Source organism: Chiloscyllium punctatum, chromosome 29, assembly GCF_047496795.1.
Source record: "Chiloscyllium punctatum isolate Juve2018m chromosome 29, sChiPun1.3, whole genome shotgun sequence".
Taxonomy (NCBI): Eukaryota; Metazoa; Chordata; class Chondrichthyes; order Orectolobiformes; family Hemiscylliidae; genus Chiloscyllium; species Chiloscyllium punctatum.
The window spans coordinates 8,269,841-8,288,556 of record NC_092767.1 but is presented as its reverse complement, the minus strand read 5'-3'; the positions used below and the strand labels follow the sequence as shown (position 1 = coordinate 8,288,556).

The following is an 18,716-nucleotide window of genomic DNA, read 5'->3' as shown; positions in this document are numbered from 1 at the left end:
CTCCTGCATTATATCCAGAAATACCTGCCATTGTTGTTCCACTGCCATCCCCGGTAGGGTATTGAACCATTGAGCTCCTCCCTAAGAGCTCCATAGTTCCCTTTGTTCAACTGCAATACTGACCCTTCCGATTCTCCCTTCTCCCTCTCAAACTGCAGATTAAAACTGATCATATTATGGTCACTACCTCCTCATGGCTCCTTTACTTCGAGGTCCCTGATCAAATCCAGTTTGTTGCACAACACCAGATCCAGAATTGCCTTCTCCCTGGTAGGCTCCACTCCAAGCTGTTTTAAGAATCTATCTTGGAGGCACTCCACAAGCTCCCTTTCTTGGTGTCCAGTACCATCTTGTTTCTCCCAGATTACCTGCATGTCGAAATCCCCCACATAACTTTGCAACAGGCCAATTTCAACTGCTTATTCAATTTGCACCCTACATCCAGACTACTGTTTGGGGGCCTGCAGCTAACTCCCATTAGGGTCTTTCTACCCTGACAATTTCTCAGCTCTACCCAGACTGACTCAGCAGTCTTTTCGCAGCAGAGAGCGGCGGGAGCTGGGCGGAAGTTCAGACGGAGCGCAAAGCCGGTCGGGTAGGTAAGTGATTGTTATATAAAAGAACTTACCTCGACGCCAACGGTCTTTTCGCAGCAGAGAGCGGCGGGAGCTGGGCGGAAGTTCAGACGGAGCGCAAAGCCGGTCGGGTAGGTAAGTGATTGTTATATAAAAGAACTTACCTCGACGCCAACGGTCTTTTCGCAGCAGAGAGCGGCGGGAGCTGGGCGGAAGTTCAGACGGAGCGCAAAGCCGGTCGGGTAGGTAAGTGATTGTTATATAAAAGAACTTACCTCGACGCCAACGGTCTTTTCGCAGCAGAGAGCGGCGGGAGCTGGGCGGAAGTTCAGACGGAGCGCAAAGCCGGTCGGGTAGGTAAGTGATTGTTATATAAAAGAACTTACCTCGACGCCAACGGTCTTTTCGCAGCAGAGAGCGGCGGGAGCTGGGCGGAAGTTCAGACGGAGCGCAAAGCCGGTCGGGTAGGTAAGTGATTGTTATATAAAAGAACTTACCTCGACGCCAACGGTCTTTTCGCAGCAGAGAGCGGCGGGAGCTGGGCGGAAGTTCAGACGGAGCGCAAAGCCGGTCGGGTAGGTAAGTGATTGTTATTAGAGTGGGTGTGTTCTAAACCCCAGACCCTACAAAGTAGGGTCTCCCTCCCTCCCTCCTCCTCTAACCTTAATTAAGAGTCCACAGAGTTGCCATAGGAAGACGGTCTAAGGAAGTTTAGATCGAAGAGTGAGGCTTCAGCTCAGGAATCTTGATAAAGAGGTTGAGTAAAGAGATTACACCACAGTTGAAGAGGGTGAAGACATGACTGCTCAGCTGGTTCAGTGCGCTACGTGTTTGATGTGGCAAGTCAATGACTCTGGTGTGTCTGGCTCGTATATGTGTGGAAAGTGTGCGCACATTCAGCAATTGACCGAGCATATTGCAGCACTGACGAAAGAACTCGAAGACCTTAGGCTCATCCGAGAGAACGAGATCTTTCTGGACAAGACCTTCAGTGATGTTATTACACCAATCATGCCAGAAGAGAGCAGAAGAGTGCAGACGATGAGGAAGGCAGAGAGGAGACAGGTGCAAGAGACGCCGGGAGAAGTACCTGTCAGGAACAAGTTGAAGCTTTTGGAAACAGTAGAGTCTGATGACACTACCAGTTCGCAAGGCGGCCATGTTTGTCCATCAAAAGTTGCCGCAGAAGCAGAGCGGAAGAGTCGGACATCACATAGAGCCGTGGTAATAGGGGACTCCATCGTGAGAGGAACTGACCGGGGTTTTTGTGGCAGCAGACGGGATTTAAGGATGGTGTGTTGCTTTCCTGGTGCTAGAGTGAAAGACATCGCGGACAGAGTGCAGGACATCCTCAAGGACGAGGGTGAAGAGCCCGAGGTGGTGGTACACGTCGGCACAAATGATGTCGGGAAGAAGAGGAGGAACATACTACAGCGAGACTTCGCAGAACTAGGAAGAAGGCTAAAAAGCAGGACGTCCAAGGTGGTTATCTCCAGTTTGCTTCCAGTTCCTCGGGCTAGTGTGGCCAGAAACCAGGAGATAATGGACTTGAACGTGTGGTTGGGGAACTGGTGCAGGAAGCAAGGTTTCAAGTTCTTGGATCACTGGGGTATATTTTATGGTAACCATAAATTCTACAAGAGAGATGGCTTGCACCTTAATAGAACAGGGATCGGCATTCTGGCAGGCAGGTTTTCTGCTGCAACACCGCTACATTTAAACTAAGTAGCGGGGGGGAGGGGACAAGCTGGATGTTTAAAAAGGAAATTGAAGGGGTAGTTAGAACAAGAGAAGTCAAGAAAGACAACTGTATCAAGGAGGCAGAAAACTGGAAAAGGCATCATGCTGTAAAGTTGAGTGAAATAAGGGTTGAGGGGAAGGGTGAGAGCAGTAACAAATTAAAAATTCTATATATGAATGCACGAAGCATTAGACACAAGGTGGATGAGCTTGAGGCTCTTTTGGAAATTGGCAGATACGATATTGTGGGGATAACTGAGACGTGGCTTCATGGGGACAGGGCCTGGGAAATGAATATTCAAGGCTACATGTGTTATCGTAAGGATAGACTGACGGGCAGAGGGGGTGGGGTGGCCTTGTTGGTAAGGGAGGATATTCAGTCCCTTGCGCGGGCGGACCTAGAGTCAGGGGATGTAGAGTCAGTGTGGATAGAGCTTCGAAACACTAAGGGTAAAAAGACCCTCATGGGAGTCATCTACAGGCCCCCAAACAGTAGTCTGGATGTTGGAGGTAAGTTGAATCAGGAGCTGAAATTGGCTTGTCGCAAAGATGTTACTACAGTTGTTATGGGGGATTTTAACATGCAGGTAGACTGGGAGAATCAGGATGGTATCGGGCCTCAAGAAAGAGACTTTGTGGAGTGCCTCAGAGATGGATTTTTAGTGCAGCTGGTGCTGGAGCCGACCAGGGATAAGGCGATTCTGGATCTGGTATTGTGTAACGAACCAGAATTGGTCAGTGACCTCGAAGTGAAGGAGCCGTTGGGAAGTAGTGACCATAATACAATTAGCTTCAATCTGCAATTTGAGAGGGAGTGGGTACAATCTGAAGTGACAATATTTCAGTTGAATAAAGGGAAATATGGAGCTATGAGGGAGCAACTGGCCAAAGTTCAATGGTATAATACCTTAACAGGGAAGACCGTGGAGGAACAATGGCAGATATTTCTGTGTATAATGCAGAGGATGCAGGATCAGTTCATTCCTAAAAGGAAGAAAGATCCCAGGAGGAGACATGGGCGGCCGTGGCTGACAAGGGAAGTAAAGAAGCATATAAGGTTAAAAGAGAAAAAGTATAACTTAGCGAAGATAAGCGGGAAAACGGAGGACTGGGAAGCTTTTAAAGAACAACAGAGGATTAGTAAGAAGGAAATACGCAGAGAAAAAATGAGGTACGAAGGTAAACTGGCCAAGAATATAAAGGAGGATAGTAAAAGCTTTTTTAGGTATGTCCAAGGCAAAAAAATGGTTAGGACAAAAATTGGGCCCTTGAAGACAGAAGCAGGGGAATATATTACTGGGAACGAAGAAATGGCAGAGGAATTAAATGAGTACTTCAGATCTGTGTTCACTGGGGAAGACACAAGCAATCTCCCTGAGGTAACAGTGGCTGAAGGACCTGAACTTAAGGGAATTTCTATTTGCCAGGATTTGGTGTTGGAGAGACTGTTAGGTCTGAAGGTTGATAAGTCTCCGGGACCTGATGGCCTGCATCCCAGGGTACTGAAGGAGGTGGCTCGGGAAATCGTGGATGCGCTGGTGATTATTTTCCAGAGTTCAATAGAATCGGGGTTGGTTCCTGAGGATTGGAGGGCGGCTAATGTTGTGCCACTTTTTAAGAAGGGTGGGCGGGAGAAAGCAGGAAATTATAGACCAGTTAGTCTGACCTCAGTGGTGGGAAAGATGCTGGAGTCTATTATAAAGGATGAAATTACGGCACATCTGGATAATAGTAACAGGATAGGACAGAGTCAGCATGGATTTATGAAGGGGAAATCATGCTTGACTAATCTTCTTGAATTTTTTGAGGATGTAACTCGGAAGATGGACGAGGGAGATCCAGTGGATGTAGTGTACCTGGACTTTCAGAAAGCTTTTGATAAAGTCCCACACAAGAGGTTAGTGAGTAAAATTAGGGCGCACGGGATTGGGGGCAAAGTACTAGATTGGATAGAGAATTGGTTGGCTAATAGGAAACAAAGGGTAGTGATTAACGGCTCCATTTCGAAATGGCAGGCAGTGACCAGTGGGGTACCGCAGGGATCCGTGCTGGGACCGCAGCTTTTTACAATATATGTAAATGATATAGAAGATGGTATCAGCAATAACATTAGCAAATTTGCTGATGACACAAAGCTAGGTGGTAGGGTGAAATGTGATGAGGATGTTAGGGGATTACAGGGTGACCTGGACAAGTTAGGTGAGTGGGCAGATGCATGGCAGATGCAGTTTAATGTGGATAAATGTCTGGTTATCCACTTTGGTGGCAAGAACAGGAAGGCAGATTACTACCTCAATGGTATCAAATTAGGTAAAGGGGCTGTTCAGAGAGATCTGGGTGTTCTTGTCCACCAGTCAATGAAGGCAAGCATGCAGGTACAGCAGGTCGTGAAGAAGGCTAATAGCATGCTGGCCTTCATAACAAGAGGGATTGAGTATAGAAGCAAAGAGGTGCTTCTGCAGCTGTACAGGGCCCTGGTGAGACCACACCTGGAGTACTGTGTACAGTTCTGGTCTCCAAATTTGAGGAAAGACATTCTGGCTATTGAGGGAGTGCAGCGTAGGTTCACGAGGTCAATTCCTGGAATGGCAGGATTGCCTTACACGGAAAGACTGAAGCGACTGGGCTTGTATACCCTTGAGTTTAGAAGACTGAGAGGGGATCTGATTGAAACGTATAGGCTTATGAAAGGATTGGACACTCTGGCAGGAGGGAACATATTTCCGTTGATGGGGGAGTGCCGAACCAGAGGACACAACTTAAAAATACGGGGTAGACCATTTAGGACAGAGATGAGGAGAAACTACTTCACCCAGAGAGTGGTGGCTGTGTGGAATGCTCTGCCCCAGAGGGCAGTGGAGGCCCAGTCTCTGGATTCTTTTAAGAAAGAATTGGATAGAGCTCTTAAAGATAGTGGAGTCAAGGGGTACGGAGATAAGGCTGGAACAGGATACTAATTAGGAATGATCAGCCATGATCATATTGAATGGCGGTGCAGGCTCGAAGGGCAGAATGGCCTACTCCTGCATCTATTGTCTATTGTCTATTGTCTATTGACTCTACAACTCCTTATTCTATACCCCACCTCGCACGGGGCTGAATATCATTCCTTACCACTGGGGCCACCCCACCCCCTCTGCCCATTAGTCTGACCTCTTGATAGCACATATAGCCTTAAATATTCATTTCCCAGGCCCTGGCCTTATGAAACCACATCTCAGCTATCCCCACAACATCGTACCTGCCAATTTCCAACTGAGCCTCAAACTCTTCCACCTTATTTCTTATGCTTCGTGCATTCATAAATAATAGTTTTAATTTGTTACTCCCCTCACCCTTCCTATCAAACCCTATTTCACTTGACCATACCGTATGATCCCTTCTTGAGTTTTCTGCTCCGTTGATTCTATTGTTTTTCTGAATTTCTATTATTCTCACTTTCCCTTTAACTTCCTTCTTGAATTTCCAGTTTGTCCCCTCCCCCCCCCCCGCCACCACCACTTAGTTTAAACACATCTGGGTTGTAGTGGCAAACCTGCCTGCCAGAATGCTGGTCCCCCTTCTATTAAGGTGCAACCCGTCCCTCTTGTATCATGTATCCTTACTGCAAAACATACCCCAGTGATCCACATTTCCGATAGTGTTGGGGCTTGAAGCAGCACTTACATATCCGATAGTGTTGGGGCTCGAAGCAGCACTTACATATCCGATAGTGTTGGGGCTTGAAGCAGCACTTACATATCCGATAGTGTTGGGGCTCGAAGCAGCACTTACATATCCGATAGTCCTGGGGCTTGAAGCAGCACTTAAATATCCGATAGTGTTGGGGCTTGAAGCAGCACTTACATATCCAATAGTGTTGGGGCTCGAAGCAGCACTTACATATCCGATAGTGCTGGGGCTTGAAGCAGCACTTACATATCCGATAGTGCTGGGGCTTGAAGCAGCACTTACATATCCGATAGTGTTGGGGCTTGAAGCAGCACTTACATATCCGATAGTGTTGGGGCTCGAAGCAGCACTTACATATCCAATAGTGCTGGGGCTTGAAGCAGCACTTACATATCCGATAGTGCTGGGGCGTGAAGCAGCACTTACATATCCGATAGTGCTGGGGCTTGAAGCAGCACTTACATATCCGATAGTGTTGGGGCTCGAAGTAGCACTTACATATCCGATAGTGCTGGGGCTTGAAGCAGCACTTAAATGTCCGATAGTGTTGGGGCTTGAAGCAGCACTTACATATCCGATAGTGTTGGGGCTCGAAGCAGCACTTACATATCCGATAGTGCTGGGGCTTGAAGCAGCACTTACATATCCGATAGTGCTGGGGCGTGAAGCAGCACTTACATATCCGATAGTGCTGGGGCTTGAAGCAGCACTTACATATCCGATAGTGCTGGGGCTTGAAGCAGCACTTACATATCCGATAGTGTTGGGGCTTGAAGCAGCACTTACATATCCGATAGTGTTGGGGCTCGAAGCAGCACTTACATATCCGATAGTGCTGGGGCTTGAAGCAGCACTTACATATCCGATAGTGCTGGGGCTTGAAGCAGCACTTACATATCCGATAGTGCTGGGGCGTGAAGCAGCACTTACATATCCGATAGTGCTGGGGCTTGAAGCAGCACTTACATATCCGATAGTGCTGGGGCTTGAAGCAGCACTTACATATCCGATAGTGCTGGGGTGTGAAGCAGCACTTACATATCCGATAGTGCTGGGGCTTGAAGCAGCACTTACATATCCGATAGTGCTGGGGCTTGACGCAGCACTTACATATCCGATAGTGCTGGGGCTTGAAGCAGCACTTACATATCCGATAGTGCTGGGGCGTGAAGCAGCACTTACATATCCGATAGTGCTGGGGCTTGAAGCAGCACTTACATATCCGATAGTGCTGGGGTGTGAAGCAGCACTTACATATCCGATAGTGTTGGGGCTTGAAGCAGCACTTACATATCCGATAGTGCTGGGGTGTGAAGCAGCACTTACATATCCGATAGTGTTGGGGCTTGAAGCAGCACTTACATATCCGATAGTGCTGGGGTGTGAAGCAGCACTTACATATCCGATAGTGCTGGGGCTTGAAGCAGCACTTACATATCCGATCGTGCTGGGGCTTGAAGCAGCACTTACATATCCGATAATGCTGGGGCTTGAAGTGAGTTTGTCAATTGCTGGGTTTGTTTCCCTTTGGCCCGAGCTGCCTCCTGTTTACCAACGGGGTGGGGGGTGGGAGAGCGGTATATGATCCCTCTGCCCATCCATCTCCCATCAGGATGGTCTGAAGGTTCTCTGCTTCTTTTTCAGAAAGAGTCCCCATCCCCCACCGTTCCCATCCACCTGGCTCAGCTCATTTGGAACCGTTTCCCTTTCACTGGCCTCACTTTCTCCAAGTCAAAGGGCTGCTTCTGGCTACCTGCACGGGTTGCAGTGTATCTGTGTCTTTGTGGGGAAGGTGGAATAGTTCTTGGCGCAGTCCTATTTAGCTCTTTCTCCAACCTGTTGGTGATGCAATTGCTGCTATTCCTGCTCTCACCAGAATTAGAGGAAAAATATATTAATTTGTTTCCAATTTCTGTCTTTCCCTCAAGGCCACATTTCTGACTTTTCCCTTCCTTGGCCTCTCTGTTTCCATTTCTGGGGAAAGGCTGTACGTCAATATCCATTCCAAACACATGGACTCCCACAGTAACCTGGAATACACTTCCTCACATCCTGACTCCTGTAAGGATTCCATTCCATTCTCCCTGTGGCTCCATCTTCAGCTGTTCTGGTGATGTCACCTTCCACCCCCTTATTTCCTCTCAGGGACATTTCCGGATCTATAAAGGAGGTGAAATTAAGGATCTCAGATGTTTTCACTTGGAACCAGAAAACTTGAGGGAATTTGCTCATTCTTCATAAAAGAACAGGGGGATCACTTCTCCAGATAAAGAACATTCATTCCCCTGTTATTGCAGCCTTTGGCATTTCCAGTAAGGCAATGCATTTTCTTCATGGACAGTGAACGTCACAGTGTTCATGGAACAGATTTCGGGAATAGTCCTCATTTACTGAGCAGCTCCCCTAGGATGAGGCTCAGCAAAGAAAATCAAGTCTGAAGACTTTAAGATAATGTTTGTGATGGAACTGAACATTTTACTGGAATCTACACATATTCAGCAATTATCAAGAAGTTATATCTAATATATAGGAAGTAAAGTTTGTTGAAAGGACAAGTGTATTAAATCTTCAAAGATTTATTTTCCTCAGTCAAATTGTCAGGAGCATTGATCTGTCATGTGAAAACAAATCTGTGGTGAACTCTATGGAATATCACAACCCAATATACCCAAACATTTCAGTGATTTTATTTTATATGGTGGTCCCCCTTGCTGTCTCTTCTCTCTCCCTCTTACAGCAAACCTACTGACCATCATCATTCTCTCCAATGGGAAGTGTGGACATTCCAAATGTATCTCGGTGTACATGATCGCCATGGCAACTGCAGATTTCCTGGTCCTGTTTTTCGGTGTTGTATCACGTTTTGAGATATCACATTCCAGATTCATTTCTGTCCTACTCTGCAGTTTGTAAAGTCATCCTGTGTTTTATTCCTGCCACATTGGATATATCAGTCTTGTTGACTGTCTTCTTTACAATGGACTGTTTTGTAACTATCTGTTGTCAGATATTTAAAGCAGACTATTGCACAGTGCGAACTGCTGCTCTGATGATGACAGCATTCCCTGCCCTGATTGCTTTACAGAACACATCCTGCTGGTTTCCATATGACCCTGGCTGAATAATTCCCAACGTTGCCTGGGGCTGTCACTCCAATGTGACCTTTTACACATCAACTGCAGGTGAGGCATCCTCCTGGGTGAAAAGGATTTCAGTTGCATGGCTGCCTTTTTGTTTGAGATTACTGTTTAACTCTTTAACAATCCGGTGTATTTTAGTGGGACAGCAGAGTCTGCAGGGGATTGTGGGATCTCAGCAATGAGAACAGAACCGACACAGAGATGAAACTCAGAAGGAAATCCATAGTTTTCCTGTTCAGTCTATCAGGCAGTTTTGTGGCTTACAGCCATCATTAACTTTTTAACCAGTAAAAAGACAGCGACAGTACATTACCGAGGTGTTTATACAGCTCCAACATCCACCGCCATTGATACTGGGGACATTCTAATGGATTTGAGTTTCTGCACAAACACGTGTAATTATGCAGCTACCCAAAACCAAATTCAGGGAAGAGATGAAGAAGGTGATGAAATCTCCCTTCATTTTGATATTGACTTTGGTTAAACAACATTAAACTGAAACTTTCTTCCCAGACTGAGTAAATGCCAACCTGTGGTCTCACTCAGAACGGACTATTGTATTACAGCTAAGAAGGATTCCACTTGTGAAAATGAAACGTTCTTGGAATACATTTTTCAAACTGTCGGCTATGTTTGATACCTGCTGATTTCTCAGGGGGTAACAGTCCTGATGGTGGTCACCCTCCATCCAATCAAATTGTTCTCACGGCTTTACCTGCCAGGGGCTAACACTACAACAGCCTCTTCTTGTTCACCAGCATCTCCACTTTAATCTTTGAGCAGTAGTCCAGCCTCACCTCCATTTCCCAGATGGATGGCAATGCCAACTTCTGATTCCATTCTCACTGTGAGAGTGTGTTGGTTAGCGGACAGCTGTTTTGAAATCACAGTGATGTCAACAGCATGGGTTCAATCCCTGTCACTGACTGAGATTCAATCCCTGTCACTGACTGAGATTCAATCCCTGTCACTGACTGTCACTGACTGAGGTTCAATCCCTGTCACTGTCTGAGGTTCAATCCCTGTCACTGACTGAGATTCAATCCCTGTCACTGACTGAGATTCAATCCCTGTCACTGACTGTCACTGACTGAGGTTCAATCCCTGTCACTGACTGAGGTTCAATCCCTGTCACTGACTGAGGGTCAATCCCTGTCACTGACTGAGGGTCAATCCCTGTCACTGACTGAGGGTCAATCCCTGTCACTGACTGAAGTTCAATCCCTGTCACTGACTGAGATTCAATCCCTGTCACTAACTGAGATTCAATCCCTGTCACTGACTGGGATTCAATCCCTGTCACTGACTGTCACTGACTGAGGTTCAATCCCTGTCACTGTCTGAGGTTCAATCCCTGTCACTGACTGAGATTCAATCCCTGTCACTGACTGAGATTCAATCCCTGTCACTGACTGTCACTGACTGAGGTTCAATCCCTGTCACTGACTGAGGTTCAATCCCTGTCACTGACTGAGGGTCAATCCCTGTCACTGACTGAGGGTCAATCCCTGTCACTGACTGAGGGTCAATCCCTGTCACTGACTGAGGTTCAATCCCTGTCACTGACTGAGGTTCAATCCCTGTCACTAACTGAGATTCAATCCCTGTCACTGACTGGGATTCAATCCCTGTCACTGACTGAGATTCAAACCCTGTCACTGACTGAAGGTCAATCCCTGTCACTGTCTGAGGGTCAATCCCTGTCACTGTCTGAGGTTCAATCCCTGTCACTGACTGAGGCTCAATCCCTGTCACTGACTGAGATTCAATCCCTGTCACTGACTGGGATTCAATCCCTGTCACTGACTGAGGATCAATCCCTGTCACTGACTGAGGATCAATCCCTGTCACTGACTGAGGTTCAATCCCTGTCACTGATTGAGGCTCAATCCCTGTCACTGATTGAGGCTCAATCCCTGTCACTGACTGAGATTCAATCCCTATCACTAACTGAGGTTTAGTACCTGTCTCTGACTGAGTGTCAATCCCTATCATTGACTGAGATTCAATCCCTCTCACTGACTGAGATTCAATCCCTTTCCCTGGTTGAGATTCAATCCCTCTCACTGACTGAGATTCAATCCCTTTCCCTGGTTGAGATTCAATCCCTGTCACAGGATGATGAACATTAACCCGTATCCTATGGGGATAAATCACGCAGGATGGATAAAGGGCAGTCAGCAGATGCAGCAGGTTTACATTTCCAAAGGAGCGTATAATATTCCAGAAATAATGTTACAACCCAATGTGAGAACCCATGGTAATGGGGTTAATACTTTAGTTTAGAGTGAGAATTAAATCATGACGAGAAACAGATTCAGGAAAGAATGGGTCAGTTTCAGGTCATCAAGCTATAACAAGGAGAGTGTCAGAGATCAGTGCTGGGCCCTTCATATTTATAAACTATACTCACACTAATACAAAGTCAAAAAGGAAATGAATGAGTTGGACAGTAAGAGTCTGCAAAGGGAACACGTTGTTAAGGTGAGTGAACAAAAAAAATGGCAAATGGTATAAGTATACGACTGTATATTGTCTATCCGGTATATTGCATGGAAAAGTGAAATATTCATTAACTGACGATGGTTGGAGAATGTTGTGATACAGGGCAGTTTGGGTGATCTATACAAATAAAAATTAGTTCTCACACAGGCACAGCAAACGGTTAGGAAGGAGAAAGAAAAGCCTTTGCTTGATGAGGTTGGAGATTAGCTGGAGTTGAGAGTTCCTACAACTGGACAGTGCTTTGGTGAGATGGCACAGAGGAAACACTGCAGAGTTTTGGATCTTTACTTCAGGAAGAATGGATTTAAAGGGAAATAGTTTAGTGCGGAGCGCCTCGGTTGGTTTCCATGATGACGGGTTAATCTCTGTTAACAGGGAGCTCAATAACAATGGGCCTGAGATGTAAATATTAGAAGGCAGTTGAATATGATTATTTCACCTCACAGGGAATAAGTGTTTGGAACTCACTGCTTCAAAGCTAACAAGACCTTCACTATGTTTAAATAAAATCTTGGATAGGAGCCTAAGGGGCATAACTTTACAGGCTCCATCCCAACAGCTGGGAAGTGGGTGAGACTGGAGCCCTGCTTTCTGTTAGTACCAAGGCATTGGGCTGAATAGTCTCCTCCTGCACTGTACATTTCCCCTGTTTCTGTGAGCTGTTTATTACCTTCTCCTCTCTGGACAGACTGAGCCTGGGATTGATACTTCGTACTAGCATGTTGGCTTCTCCTGACCTAAACCAGATACAAACACTGGTTCATGTCCAAGGGATACAACTGGATTCTTGCCCAAGGGTAAGACATAGGAGTGGAAGTAAGACCATTCGGCCCATCGAGTCCACTCCACCATTCAATCATGGCTGCTGGGCACTTCAACTCCACTTACCCGCATTCTCCCCGGAGCCCTTAATTCCCCGAGACAACAAGAATCTATCAATCTCTGCCTTGAAGACATTTAGCGTCCCATCCTCCACTGCACTCCGTGGCAATGAATTCCACAGGCCCACCACTCTCTGGCTGAAGAAATGTCTCCGCATTTCTGTTCTGAATTTACCCCCTCTAATTCTAAGGCTGTGTCCACGGGTCCTAGTCTCCTCACCTAACGGAAACAATTTCCTAGCATCCACCCTTTCCAAGCCAAGTATTATCTTGTACGTCTCTATTAAGTCTCCCCTTAATCTTCTAAACTCCAACGAATACAATCCCAGGATCCTCAGCCGTTCCTCATATGTTAAACCTACCATTCCAGAGATCATTCGTGTGAATCTCCGCTGGACACGTTCCGTGCCAGTATGTCCTTCCTGAGGTGTAGGGACCAAAACTGGACACAGTACTCCAAATGGGGCCTAACCAGAGCTTTATAAAGTCTCAGGAGCACAATGCTGCTTTTATATTCCAACCCTCTTGAGATAAGTGACAACATTGTGTTCGCTTTCTTAATCATAGACTCAACCTGCATTTTGACCTTTAGAGAATCCTCGACTAGCACTCCCAGATCCCTTTGTACTTCGGCTTTACGAATTTTCTCACCGTTTAGAAAGTAGTCTGTGCTTTTATTCTTTTTGCCAAAGTGCAAGACCTCGCATTTGTTCACATTGAATTCCATCAGCCATTTCCTGGACCACTCTCCCAAACTGTCTAGATCCTTCTGCAGCCTCCCCACTTCCTCAGTACTACCTGCCTGTCCACCTAACTTCGTCTCATCTGCAAACTTCGCTAGAATGCCCCCAGTCCCTTCATCCAGATCATTAATATATAATGTGAACAGCTGTGGCCCCAACGCTGAACCCTGTGGGACACCGCTCGTCACCGGCTGCCATTCTGAAAAAGAACCTTTTATCCCAACTCTCTGCCTTCTGTCAGACAGCCAATCCTCAATCCATCCCAGTAGCTCACCTCGAACACCATGGGCCCTCACCTTGCTCAGCAGCCTCCCGTGTGGCACCTTATCAAAGGCCTTTTGGAAGTCTAGATAGACCACATCCACTGGGTTTCCCTGGTCTAACATACTTGTCACTTCTTCAAAGCCGTCCAACAGGATTGTCAGGCACGATCTCCCCTTAGTAAATCCATGTTGACTTGCTCCAATCCGACCCTGCACTTCTAAGAATTTAGAAACCTCATCCTTAATGATGGATTCTAGAATTTTACCAACAACCGAGGTTAGGCTAATTGGCCTATAATTTTCCATCTTTTGTCTTGATCCTTTCTTGAACAATGGGGTAGATCTTCTGCAACATTATTTTTAAATTCCTGTGTAATCTTTGACATCTGAAACAAAGCTCATTCATAAAGATGGGCTGATATTTCTTTCTGTCCCAGTGTTTGCTGTGGTTCAGCAGGAACACAATAACTTATGATCATTTCACTCAGGTAACGGTGAACTGAAGGTATCCAGATACAAATCCAAGGCTCAGTCTGTCTAGAAAGGACAAAGTTAAAAATCACACAACACCAGGTTATAGTCCAACAGGTCTATTTGGAAACACTAGCTTTCAGAGTGTTGCTCCTTCATCAGGTTGTTGTGGATTTTAATATCAGAATTTATCGACAAAGGAGTCCAGTGTCATGGGGATGTGATACATTCAACAATTTTAAATTAAATCTTTCAACTTTTAGAAGGGGATTTGCTGGTTTCTGTTCTTTGAAATGTAAACCACAGAAGTTATTTTTAATTTCATTCTCAAAATAGCTCAGCATTTCTAACAATAGGTGTAAAGTCTATCTGTATTTACTGCGTTCCTGAACTTCACTCTGAACCGAGACAAAGTTGCTGCATAATTAAATGTTTGGTGGGTGGGGTCTGATGATGTCATGTGATCACCCGCCACAATTTCTCACATTGAGACCTCTCATAGTCGGCTGTTTGCCGCAGGGGTATGGGGTCTGTTAAATTGTTGCTGAGAAGGGAGACCATGTGTTTAATAGTCAAACATTTTCTGATGAACTATTCGATCTAATTACAGCGGGACACTCCAAAGGATTTGATTTTGATGGAGATTTACACAGGGTTTCAAGCTGACAGGAATTCCCCAGTGGGAAAGGCCATTGTCCCTGACAATTCCACTGGGGTGTGCTCCGATGGGGAATCAGCAGGATCCCGCACTGGGACAAAGGATGTCAGGAATGTGATGGAATAGCCCCCCATTTGCCTGGATAGGGGCAGCTCCAACAACACTCAAGAGCTCAACACCAGCCAGGACAAAGTGGCCTCGGTTTGATTGGCACCACATCCACAAGCATCCCCTCACACCACTCCCAATGCACCATGACAGCAGTGTGTACCATCCACAGGATTTCTCCAGAAATTCACCTATGATCCTCAGCCAGCACCTTCCAAACCCCCAACCACTTCCATCTAGAAGGACAAGGGCAGCAGATACATGGGAACACCACCCCCTGCAAGTTCCCCTCCAAACCACTCACAATCCTGACTTGGAAACATATCACTGTTCCTTCAGAGTCATTGGGTCAAAGTCCTGGAGCTCCCTCCCTAAGGGGCACATTGTGGGTCTACCTCCATCACATGGAGTGCAGTGAGTTCACGAAGACAGCTCACCATCCCCTTCTCAAGGGGCAACTAGGGACGGGCAAAAAACACTGGCCCAGCCAGTGCTGCCCATATCCCACGGGTCAATGAAGAATATCATTCCACAGTCTGGGAACAATGGGACCATCCCTTTGGCTTCAATGAGGAGTTTTATTTATTCAGAATGTAATGAATTTGTGTAGCCAGAGGTTTTACTGAGTTACTGATCTTCCCTCTGAAGGTAGACAGCGTTGCTGCATAAATAAATCTGTTTGTACAACAATGTAACCTCTGCAGCATGTAACCAACAACACTGAACACTAACAGAAACGGTGGGTAATCATCAGGATTGATGCCTCGAATGACATAATATCAGAAATCTCCAACATTGATGAACCACGGGAGGGTGAAGCTCCCAGAGATGGTGAAGAGCAGAATCACAGCCTTCCTTCTGCTCTCCATCTTTGAGTCTCTGCAGGTCTCTCCTTTGCTCTCACCCTTCAGCCTTTTAGTGATCAACTGGTCACTAAAATAGAACATCGCACATTACAGCACAGTACAGGCCCTTCGGCCCTCGATGTTGCGCTGACCTGTGGAACCAATCTGAAGCCCATCGATCTGACACTATTCCATTTTCATCCATATGTTTATCCAATCACCATTCAAATGCCCTTAAGGTTGGTGAGTCTCTAACTGTTGCAGGCAGGATGTGGGCCTTGGTGAAGAATGGACTTATAAGAGCCAGGAGGGGGCATGAAAAGGCTTAAGGAGGCAGGATGAAGGAAAACCTCAAGGTTTTGTACACTTATGTGAGGAACAAGAGGATGACCAGAGTGAGGGTAGGGCCGATCAGGGAGAGTGCAGGGAATTTGTGCCTGGTGTTGGAGGAGGCAGTGTTGGTCCTCAATGAATAATTTCCTTCAATATTCACTACTGAGAGGGAACTTTACATTTGTGAGGACAGCATGAAATCTTGGGAATTACAGACCAGTCGGTTTTGTGTCTGTGTTGGGCAAATTATTGGAGAGGATTCTGAGAGACAGGATTTATGATCAATTGGAAAACCATAGCTTGGTTAGAGATAGTCAGCATGGCTTTGTGAGGGGCAGGTCATGCCTCACAAACCTTATTGAATCCTTTGAAGATGTGACAAAACACATTGAGGAAGGTAGAGCAGTGGTTGTGGTGCACATGGATTTTAGCAAGGCATTTGATAAGGTTCCCATGGTAGGCTCATTTAGAAAGTAAGGAGGCATGGGATACAGAGAAATTTGGCTGTCTGAATACAGAACAGGCTGGTCCATAGAAGACCGAGGCTGGTATAGATGGAACGTATTCAGCCTGGAGCTTGGTGATCAGTGATGTTGCACAGAGATCGATTCTGGGACTTCTGCTCTTTGTGATTTTTATAAATGACCGGGATGAGGAAGTGAAAGGTTGTTTAGTAAGTTTATCGCTGTCATGAAGTTTGGTGGGGTGGTGGATAGTGTGGAGGACTACTGTAGGTTGCAACGGGACATTGACTGGATGCAGAACTGGGAGAAAGTGAGGACTGCAGATGCTGGAGATCAGAGCTGAGAAATGTTTTGCTGGAAAAGCGCAGCAGGTCAGGCAGCATCCAAGGAGCAGAAGAATTGACGTTTCAGGCATAAGCCAATTCCTGATGAAGGGCTTCTGCCCAAAACGTCACCTCTCCTGCTCCTTGGATGCTGCCTGACCTGCTGCACTTTTCCAGCAAAACATTTTTCAGGATGCAGAACTGGGCTGATAAATGTCAAATGGAGTTGAAGCTGGAAAAGTGTGAAGTGATTCATTTTGGAAGGTTGAATTGGAATGTAGAATGCAGGATTAAAGACAGGATCCTTGGCAGTGTGGAGGGACAGAGGGATCTTGGGTTTCCATGTCTATAGATCCCTCAAAGTCACCCCCCACCCCATCCCTCCCCGCAATTGTTAAGACGACGTATGGTGTGTTTGCTTTCATTAGCAGAGGGATGGAGTTTAAGAGCCGTGAGGTTATGCTGCAGCTCTACAGAGTCCTGGTTAGACCATACTTGGAATATTGTGTTCAGTTCTGGTTGCCTCATTGTAAGAAGGATGTGGGAGCTTTCAAGAGGGTGCAGAGGAAATTTACCAGGATGCTGCCTGGACAGGAGGACATGTTAATGAAGAAAGGTTGAGGGAGATAAGGCTTTTCTCATTGGAGTGAAGAATGATGAGATCTGACTTGGTAGAGGTGTACAGGATGATGAGAGGCACAGATAGAGGGAATAGACGGAGACTTTTTCCTTGGGCGGAAATGGTCATCATGGGGGGATTTAGAGGGAGGCTTAGGTGAGATGTCAGAGGCAGATTCTTAACACAGACAGTGGTGAGTGTGTGGAATGCACTGCCAGCAGTGGGAGTAGAGTCAGATACATTTGGGACATTTAGATCATAGAACATTGAACATTACAGCGCAGTACAGGCCCTTCGGCCGCTGATGTTATGCTGACCTGTGGAACCAATCTGAAGCCTATCTATCCTGCACTATTCCATTTTTATCCACATGTTTATCTAATGACCATTTAATGCCCTTAAAGTTGGCGAGTCTATTACTGTTGCAGGCAGAGTGTTCCATGCCCTTACTACTGTCTGAGTAAAGAAACTACCCCTGACATCTGTCCTATATATATCACCCCTCAATTTAAAGCTATGTCCCCTTTTACCAGCCAACACCATTTGAGGAAAAAAGCTCTCACTGTCCACTCTGTCTAACCCTCTGATTATCTTGTATGACTCAATTAAGTCACCTCTCAGCCTTCTCTCTAACAGAAACAGCCTTAACTTCAACAGCCTGGGTGGCAACTTTCAGGGATCTATGTACATGGACATCAAGATCTCTCTGCTCATCTACACTAACAAGAGTCTTATCATTAACCCAGTACTCTGTATTCCTGTTCCTCCTTCCAAAGTTAATCACCTCACACTTTTCCACATTAAAATTCATTTTCCACTTTGCAGCCGAGCTCTGCAGCTTATCTTTGCCCCTCTGTTAGCTGCAATATCCTTCAGCACTATTCACAACTCCACCAACCTTTGTGTCATCTACAAATTTACTAACCCTCTTTCTACCCCTCATCCAGGTCATTTATAAAAATGATAACAGCAGTGGACGCAAAACAAATCCTTGTGATACTCCACTAGTAATGAACTCCAGGGTGAACATTTCCCATCAGCCACCACCCTCTGTCTTCTTTCAATGAGCCACCTTCTGATCCAAACTGCTGAAACACCCTCAATCCCATGCCTCTGTATTTTGTGCAATTTAAGTGACTCTTGGATAGGCACATAGAGCAGAGAACAATAGAGTTAGATAAATGGTCGGCACAACATCGAGGGCTGAAGGGCCTGAACTGTGCTGTATTATAGTATGTTCTATGTTAACAGCACAGGTTCAATCCCCACACTGGCTGAGATCATCATGAAGACCCTACCTTCCCAACCTCACCGTTCCTCTGGGGCACGGTGACCTTCAGGTTAAACTCACGGCCAGTTGTTTCTCACTAATGAGA

General features: G+C 46.1%; 1 protein-coding gene across 1 annotated transcript in view; it reads left to right on the top strand.

The window, feature by feature from the left end:
• Positions 1-1,100: 1,100 nt before the first annotated feature.
• LOC140454384 (uncharacterized) overlaps positions 1,101-18,716 on the top strand; it is a 36,177-nt gene continuing 18,561 nt past the window's right edge. The window contains exons 1-2 of the mRNA XM_072549090.1: positions 1,101-2,057; positions 4,124-4,212. Of these exons, the coding sequence (XP_072405191.1) occupies positions 1,374-2,057; positions 4,124-4,212 (773 nt within the window). The 5' untranslated portion in view covers positions 1,101-1,373. The remainder of the gene's footprint in view (positions 2,058-4,123; positions 4,213-18,716) is intronic.